The sequence below is a fragment of the Sorghum bicolor genome, chromosome 8 (genome assembly GCF_000003195.3).
Source record: "Sorghum bicolor cultivar BTx623 chromosome 8, Sorghum_bicolor_NCBIv3, whole genome shotgun sequence".
NCBI lineage: Eukaryota > Viridiplantae > Streptophyta > Magnoliopsida > Poales > Poaceae > Sorghum > Sorghum bicolor.
Genome location: NC_012877.2, coordinates 6,213,452 through 6,223,331, shown reverse-complemented (window position 1 = coordinate 6,223,331; position 9,880 = coordinate 6,213,452). Strand labels below are relative to the sequence as shown.

Below are 9,880 nucleotides of genomic sequence, written 5' to 3'. Positions count from 1 at the left end.
AAAACACTACTAGAGCCAAAACTCTTTTCTATAAAATAAATAAACTTTGAATAATAGACAAAAAACACTAGAGTTTCTACTTTATTGAAAAATACAAAAACCCAATTAAAATTTGAAAGCTTAACTATAGATTCATGAACTGACAAAGTGAATGCATCAAAAGTTTAATGTAGATTCAACTAAATAAATATCATGCTATAGATTCACTAAATAAATATCATGCTACAAGAAAGATAAATGCTATAAATACTAACTAGGGGTCTCTAGTGTATCCTTTACTTTATCCCCACGAGAGTAGTAGAACAAAGGATTTATCATAAAAATTCTCAAAAAAATATCTAACTACCAATTCGGTATAACTAATCTCCATTGATAATAATAGATATTGGATCTATTCTATTTTTGAAATAATTATCCACCTTTGCTATTACATAAAACAACATAAAGTAATCAATAATTCTATATTCAAATGACCCACTTGTGCTATTAAGAAACATGATCTAAAGTGGATCTAAATTTGCATCTAATTACCCAAGTCCTCCTATTATGATAGACAATTGTAACACCTGGCCCCGGGCTTAATAGGATTAATAGGAAACTCATACCAACAAGTTGCAACTTCTTTTTCGGAAGACCATATCCAAAGAACTCTAAAGTTAAGCGTGTGAGGATAAAATGTGCAGAAAAGACTAGTGTTGGTCTGTGGGGACTAACTATATCCTAGAAAAGCTACCAGATGTAAGCGGACCCGGCCTCGTGGAGGCGGGATGTTACAGAATGGTATCAAAGCCGACCTTTGCGGTTTCACGGGCGCGTGTTGCAGTTGCGCAGGCATGGTGTGCATGGCTCGTGTGGACCTTGAGTGGTCACACAGCATGGCACATGCGCTGGCACTGGATGCACGGACGTGGCCAAGAGGGGACGTTCCTGGCTTGGGGTTGACTGACGAGGACATCAGTCTCTTAAGGGGGTGAGGATGTAACACCCGGCCCAGGGCTTAATAGGATTAATAGGAAACTCATACCAACAAGTTGCAACTTCTTTTTCGAAAGTCCATCTCCAAAGAACTCTAAAGTTAACCGTGCTTGGCCTAGAGAAATTTAGGGATGGGTGACCGACCGGGAAGTTCTTTCCGGGTGCGCACGAGTGAGGACAAAGTGTGCAGAAAAGACAAGTGTTGGTCTGTGAGGACCGACTATATCGTAGAAAAGCTGCCAGATGTAAGCACGAGGCGGGATGTTACAACAATTTATGTAACCCAATTTTCATCTCAATATTAAAAAACTAGGAGAATACCCTGCACATTGCTGTGGTAATACGGTGGATTACGTGGTATAATGACATGGACAAACAAAATACTTTTGTGTTTTGCTGACGTGGACGTTATAATTGATGGCTAGTGGATTTAAGTTGTGTGTGATAGCTGCAGTGGCGAATCCAGCCCGAGAAACGACCTAGGGCGGATTATACATAAAATTTTAGGCCTTGTTTAGATGCGAAATGTTTTTGAATTTCGCTACTGTAGCACTTTCGTTTGTTTGTGGCAAATATTTTCCAATTATAGACTAATTAGGATCAAAAGATTTATCTCATGATTTACAGACAAAATGTGTAATTAGTTTTTATTTTCGTCTATATTTAATGCTTCATGCATGTGCCGCAAGATTTGATGTGACGGGGAATTTTGAAAACTTTTTGGTTTTTGGGGTGAACTAAACAAGGCCTTAACCAATGAACCGGTAATCAAATTCTATGACTAATGACTTATTGGGCTTCTTGGAGAGTGGAATCTGACAATACCTAGTTTCTTATAGGGCTTCTTCGATAGAGGAATTAAAGTTGCCTGCCTAATCATAACGCTTTTTGGATAATGGAATTGAAGTTGCTTGTGGACGCTTGTGGACGCTGGCTGCAGGGTGTAAGTTGGACTTCTATACAGGCAGGCCCATTATACTCTCTCCTGTCTACATCTCTGCCTCATCTCGACTCGAACAGAACGCGAGCAGCACTACCGTCGTCATCTACTCGTCATCAACCTCGGGTCCAAGGGTGGGGAAAGGGTGCTCGGCCACAGGGACCTAGGGCGGACGCCCTCGCCCTATTGGTGGCTCCGCCTCTAGATAGTTGTATGTTGAGAGAAATATATTGACTTGCTGACGTAGACACCACAATTGCACGAGCTAGTGAATTTTTAATTGTGTATGATAGTGGGTTGCTTAGTTGGATAGCTTGCATGTTGAGAGAAATAGGTAGTGGAGTTTAGCTTTATTGGAGTATAAGATTAAATATTCCCTCAAATATACATATAGATCATCAATATATTCTATTACAAAAAATTTAAATAACTATACTATATATATATATATATATATATATATATATATATATATATATATATATATATATATATATATATATATATATATATATATTCCTACATTACCCACTCCTATCATTAATAATATATTAATATTTGGTTAAAGTATACATTGTCGTGCCGGTATGCAAGAGTGATAAATACATATGTTAAGTTTGATCATATAAAAAATATTTCCTTAACAACTCATATACTAATAGTACTAAAAGATTGTTTCAAACCATTTTAGTAACCATGACATATAATTTAAATATGTTGTTACCTTAGATAAATTTATATATCTTTACTAAAATATTTGACATGTCTATATTGATTGTATAACAATAACTGCACATGTAATATCTTGATAGGAAAATTCAATACTTTTTAGAGTAAAAAGTCGATCATAACTAATATAAGAAATTTTTTATTGGTCAGATTTATTAAACCATAACTAATGCTTATGTCTCTAAAATTCTAGCCATGTTAAAGCATGAGTTGATGGACTAGTGGTGTCTAATTTGTTGCTTTTTAATTATTTTATGTTATCATATCATACCTAGTTAGAAAATAAAAAAGATTATATCAATTTAAAAGTCACTTATAGTGAAAGTCTTTAGACTTTCACTCGAATGTTGTAAAGAACCACAAGGATTTGTGGATGGGCGAAGTAAAAGTATACAAATAATTGATGTCACTGAAATTTGGAACAAAATTTGACAAGTATTGCAAATAAGAGATAAATAGCGGCGCTATAGCTGCTGGATAGGCTTGCCGGTAAGCTATTTGTATTTTATCCGCTATCATAACTTTCATCGCTATTACGCGCTATAGTGCCGCTAAGTTGCATTTGCTATGACAACTTTCACCGCTATTACATGCTATAGCGCCGCTATGATAAATCTTCTCAGTTTGACTCTGAAAACTCCATCTTAGGCTAGATTATCATTTATCATTTGCAACTAATTTAGTATTTTAGATAATTAAGCTTTTATGAACCATGCCGTAATGTTATATTAGTATTCAGTAATGTTACCGACTTATGAGAATATATTTTTATACATGGAAATTTATATTTACCATATCTTTTTATCAATTACTCAGGTTTTTATGTACTTTTAATAAAACACTATGTGTCATAGCACCGCTATAGCTGCATAGCTACTGAAAAAAATTACGGCCATTTTAAACTTTGGTTTTGAACCTAAAATGAAAGTTACAAGAAACACCACAGTAATGAAACTAGAAGCCAAGTGATGTATTGTTTTGTGTTTCTCAGTGCGAGTCTAGTTATTCTGCTTTCTTCTCATTACGCACATCCTTCTAAGTTGCATTTGAGCTCAAATCCTTGACGGCTACGCCAAATCAGTTCTTAGGAAAAAAAAAGAATGTTCCTCTTCGTCGTTGCATTCTAGAGCTAACTATATACGTCTAGAGAGGTTAACCGCTGAACGGCCGGTAGACCTTGAGGGCGTCGATGACGTCAGCTATGGAGCCTGCTGCAGCGGCAATGGAAACAAGGAGACAGCTGATGCTGAGCGTCTGCAGGCAAATCCACTTGGTGCTGCCGCGTGCCACGCGGCGCTGCTTGATGTACATCTCGACGGGGAAGTAGACGGTGAGCGGCCAGAACGAGACGGCGCCGAGGAACCCCACCACGTTGCCGAAGAACGGCAGCAGCATGGCGACCACGGTGGTGACGCACACGAACGCCGACCGCCATGTCAGGCGGAACACGCTGAGCGCGAAGGGGCCCACGCGGAGCTCCCGGGCGATGAAGGCGCTGTCCGGCCACGCCGCGGCGGCGCGGCGCTCCACGAAGGCGAAGATGGGCTGGCAGAACACCTGGTACGCGCCGACGAGGTGCACGACGATGGCGACGTTGGCGACGTCGAGCAGCCAGAATGGCTCGTAGAAGCCGAAACCTGTCAGGAGGTTGTCCGGCGCGGCGTCGCCGAACGCGGCGTACCCCATGCATCCGCACAGCATGTAGAAGATGGTGGTCGTCGCCACGCTGAGACGCGTTGCCTTCTGCATCACCTTCGACTCCGATGGTGGCGGCGCCTTGATCGTGTCCTGAACAAGAAACAGAGCAGAGTTTGTTAGGAACAGGGGGATCAGTTGCAGAGAACCCAACAGTGGAGCAGAAAAGGGGATTGTAGCTTACTTGGATTTCGATGAGGATGTTAGAGAAGGAGTAGGCGAAGGCGATGTCCCCGAAGGCCTGCAGGGTGTGCCAGATTTTCTGCGTGGAGGTGACGCCGGCGCCGATGCTGATGCCGGTGAGGCTGCCCATGAACCCACCATTAGCTGCAATTCCATCGATTGAGCACATGTCAGTAATCAAGAATCCATCAATTGTAGTCACAGAAACAGTGTCTAATTTACTAATTAGTTTGATTGAACCAAGAACTTACAAATGGTTTGTGCGATGCCGAGGGAGAGTCCGATGGAAGAGTAGGTGAAGGACATGACTGCGGCGACAATGGATAGCCACCAAATCTGATCGAAGTCTGGTATCTGGGAGAAGAGAATCTGCACGACGCCGAAGAGGATCATGTACGGGGTGCTGGAGCTCTTGCAGGGATCAGCGTGTCCATGGGTGTGGAAGCACCCTGCTCTCCTGATCGCCTTCATGCTGATCGACGACGCGATGGTGTACCCGATTGCAACGCCGACGAGGTTGGCATACTGTATGACGCCGCAGAACACGACGTTGGCGCCGCCGAGGTTGGAGCGGACGGCGTCCATGTAGGTGTAGTTTCGCTTGCCCGTCTCCGGGTCGCCCGTGCGGTAGCACTCGGCGAGCAGCGTGGCGGTGTAGTAGGTGACGAAGGCGAAGAGGAGCATGGCGGCGGGGCCGGCGACCCAGCCGAGCTGCGCGATCGCCCAGGCCAGGGACAGCACGCCGGAGCCGATGACGGCGGTGATGATGTGGGAGCTGGCCGTCCAGAACGTGCCGGTGCGGCGTGGGCGGCCGTCGTCGTCCAGCCACGCGGCGTCCCCGGCGTTGCCGGCCTCCACCGAGACCTCCATCGGCGCCACCGCGTGCTTGTTCACTCCGCTGTGCACTGCCATTGACTGCTCAGGGATGGAGCGCGGCAGGCAAGGCAAGCGCTGATGAGATGACTGGTTTCTTGGATGCTCTGAGGACTGGAGTGGAGTGAGAGCTGAGAAGAGGACTGAGAGGCTGTGTTTGAATCAGAAGGGGGAGGAGGTGAGTTTATATAGAGCAGAGGAAGAGGATGCAGAGGAGGAAGAGGCGTGGATGCCGCGTGCGGGAGTGAGTGACGCTGGTCAGCGCGGGTGTCTGCGTCTCCGTTTTCTTTTCCACTCATCATTTTTATGCCTGTTTTTTTGTGTTTTCTTTTCCGCCGCAAAGCCACGCGCCAATTCTGTCTTTATCGACTACTTAGGCCTTGTTTAGTTCGCAAAATTTTTCAAGATTTCCCGTCACATCAAATCTTACGGCACATGCATGAAGTATTAAATATAAATAAAAACAAAAACTAATTACAGTTTGTCTGTAAATCACAAGATGAATCTTTTAAGCCTAGTTACTCTATAATTGGATAATGTTTGTCAAATAAAAACGAAAGTGCTACAGTAGCGAAAACCAAAAAATTTCGCGAACTGAACAAGGCCTTAGTACAATTTTGATGTAGATGGTAGGGTTATATGGCGTTCAAAATAAAATGGATGCACGTGGTGACTTGTAACCAGAATAAATCGGGAAGGCGCCCATCTATTTTTGTACTACTACTTTTTTTTGTTTTTTTTTGTCATTGCTCAATCCTTTGGCTTTGGAGTCCGTTGTATTTTTCAGAAATTTGTGAACAATTTGATGACATTTTTGAATAATTTTACATATATTTCTCTAATATCTGGAATCCATAGCAATAATTTGTAAATTTCCTTTTGAAAATTTTGGCATCTATTTGTGTTATTTCCAAACTACATCAATTCATCCAATAGATTACGCTAATGAATTCATTGTAAATATAGTAATAAGATAGTGTAAATATAACTAAAGACACTGTAAGTATATGGGCAAAAGTCAGTTGTTAGGTGGGGCTAAAACAGTTGAATGTCATTTAGATCGGTCCCTTTTTTTCATAGTTCTGCTAAGGCCTGTATATGGTCCGATTTGACCCGTCCTTGGACAAACCTAGTCCATCCGGTAAAAGAGGATGTCCATTCGTGTACAATTCAGTGAAATATTTGGTTAACGACCATATAAAAAACTTTCGCACCATTCGATATACAAATACTAAATGACATAGTAAGTTTCAAATCTAACAAATTAGCCATATATATCAATCCCTCTTATTAGTTCAATAATTCTACACACAAACTACAGAACGCATCTGTAAATATAGGTGGAACGAGATGACCCCTCTTGGGTTCTCTGTTCATGTGATATAGAGTAGGAAACAGCCCAACAAGATGAAGATTACAACAAACTAGAAACAAACTCTCTACTTATTTGCATATACATGGTTGCTACTCCAACAACCTAGCCGACACCTATACCATGAACCTGGACGGTTCCTAAGTTGCATATCATTTAACACTCCCCCCACAATCTTAACCACTTACAAGGTTGAGATTGAATCTAAATTCTTTCATCTTTGACACAACAAGGGGTTTGGTGAATCCATCTGCAAGTTGATCACCAGTATGAACATACAGTAGCTTATGTGCTACTCTTTCCCGAATAAAATGAAAATCTATCTCAAAGTGTTTTGTCCTAGCATAAAACACTGGATTTGCTAACAAATACTTGGCACCGATGTTATCACACCACAACCTAGCTACCTATGAATGTCGAACTTGAAGTTCTTCCAATAGCTTTTGTATCCACATCATTTCAGCAGTGGCATTTGCTAATGCTTTGTATTCAGCCTCTATGCTAGAACGAGACACTATGGGTTGCTTTCAAGCACTCCAAGAAATAAGATTTGGGCCAAAGAACACAACAAACCCTCCAGTCGATCTTATATCATCCACACATCTGGCCCAATCTGCATTAGATAAAGCACTCACCAACAAAGAGCTTGATCTATGCATCTTTAAACCCAGATTCTAAGTCTCTCTCACATACCGCAGTATATGTTTCATCGCACTCAAATGTGGAATAGTTGGCGCATGCAAGTATTGGCAAACCTTGTTTACTGCAAAGGATATGTCAAGCCATGTAAGAGTGAGATACTGCTAAGCTCCAACCAAACTTCTGTATTTGGTTTAGTCCTCTGGCCCTAAGCTTGTGCCTTCAGCTATACTTAGCTTCTCTGAAACCGAAAGAGGTGTCTCAACGAGTTTGCTTCTTTCCATACCTGCATGTTTCACAGTATATCGTTCATGAGGCATCACTAGTCCATCCGAACTTTTCTTCACCTCAATGCCAACAAAGTAATGCAAGTCCCCCAAGTCCTTCAATGCAAAATCCTTCTCTAGGTCCTTGAGCAGAGAAGCCATGGCTTCCTGTGAAGAGCTGGCAACAATGATGTGTCATCAATGTACACCAATATAAACCCTTTTGATGGTGTAAACCGAGTTGTTGTAGCTTATTGCACACACGTGCATACCAAGCATGGGGTGCCTATTTAAGCCCATAGATAGCCTTATCCAATTTGCACACATAATTGGGATATTTCACATCTTTGTATCCTGGAGGCTGATGCATACAGACTTCTTCCTCAAGTACACCATGCAAAAATGCATTTTGCACATCCAATTGTTGAAGAGACCAACCTTTGGAAACTGCTATTGACAGTATTAGCCGTATAGTAGTTGCCTTTACTACGAGACTGAAAGTGTCCTCATAATCTATCCCATATTGTTGCTTAAACCCTTTTGCAACAAGGTGTGCCTTATAGCGATCCAATGTATCATCAGATGTCTTCTTGACCTTGTACACCCATTTACACCCAATTATATTTTTACCCTTCTATGGTGGTACCAAGTGCCAAGTCTTATTTTTAATCAGTGTTGTGTGCTCATTGTTCATTACTGAAACCCATCTTTCATCCTTGAGAGCTTCAGCTACAGAAGATGGTTCACATGTATCTGCATTATATAGTTCGGACCAGACATTTCTAATAACGACAAAACCTTTCTGCATATGCCACCCGATAGGTATTCTATTGCTTTATACCATGCACGGTTAGGGGTTACCACTAGAGATTTCTGATGATAAGTACCCCCAACTTTCTATTAACTCAGGACATAGCACCCTATCTTCCTATGCAAGTAGTGGGGCTACCAATGGACATTTCCTGTGAGTATCACATTCCATAGTTTAACATTCCATGATGCACCTCTTTAAGGGGAAATGGACATTTTTTATGTGCACAAAAATATGCACTAAGTCACAAACTTCGTAGGCCACTTAAATCCGTTAACACCAATATGTTCAAACATGAACATCTCCACCTTAGGCACTGAGTTAGCTTTTAAAAAAACATTTTTCACTAGCATCTCACTGTGCCCTAGGTCCAAATGCATATACAAAGTTAGTTCACACCTAGTGGCACTTAGATAATTGTTTTGCTTCAGAGTTCCGCTCTCAATGGTACGCTATTAATCGTAAACTAGACCAAACTCTCTACTGCATCTCAGATGATAAAATGAAATTCCTAGTATATATATCTTTGCCTTCGGGCTTGTTTGCATCTCTTCTTCATCTCCCCAAGTGTGAGCATTTGATCAACTTATGGCATTCTCCTTCTTCACCATAGATGCCGTCACAACTCAATTAAAAATCCCAGTATATTGGTGTGGACCCTAGCTCAATCACAGCTCAATTGGAAACATTAGTCCACTTATTATTATTTAATTGCCAAAACCATACTTAGAACTTCTAGTAGACTATAATCATCATTGACTATAATAATAGTCGATAGATCTAATTCGATTTTCAATTACTCACTTCCACAGATATGACAAACAACAAAGAGTTCTGTACCCCTAAATCTACATATTGTCTTAATTATCCACCTTTACTAAAGATAATCTAAAGCAGCCCCAAAAATTTGTATGTAAATTATCCACGTACCTATGCCACACTAATTAAAACTTAAATAGCCACTCAAATCTATATCTAAATTGCAAGTATCTGCTATATCATAAAAAAGAAAATAAAACATATTGTACACTTTAAATTATGCATCACTTCTACAAATAAACTTACTCAAATCAAATAGACATGCTACGTGGTAGTATTATGCATGCATGAGCAATAAATGTATATATTTCTATATAGTTTACCAATAGTAAAAAATGTCCTTTTAATAAATCACATACCAATTGTGCACTTGAAGTTATATTCCCTTTGTTCCAAATTACAAAATTTGACTTTTTTGGTTCATCCATTTTGATATGTATCTAGACATATTATTTACCTAGATGCATAGTAAAATGGATATACCAAAAAGGTCAAAGCGTCTTATAATTTGGAATGGAGGGAGTACTCTTAATAAGTGTTCCTTTAGCATTGTTTACCAATAAATTCAAAAGGCAACA

The 9,880-nt window shown here is 40.7% G+C and overlaps 1 protein-coding gene across 1 annotated transcript; it reads right to left on the bottom strand.

The window, feature by feature from the left end:
- On the bottom strand, nt 3,522-5,549 carry LOC8076311 (amino acid permease 3). Its single transcript, XM_002441882.2, has 3 exons — nt 4,774-5,549; nt 4,524-4,666; nt 3,522-4,432 (listed from the first exon to the last, which is right to left on the bottom strand). The coding sequence occupies exons 1-3, from the start codon at nt 5,432-5,434 to the stop codon at nt 3,797-3,799; spliced, it is 1,440 nt and encodes a 479-aa protein (XP_002441927.1). The 5' UTR covers nt 5,435-5,549; the 3' UTR covers nt 3,522-3,796.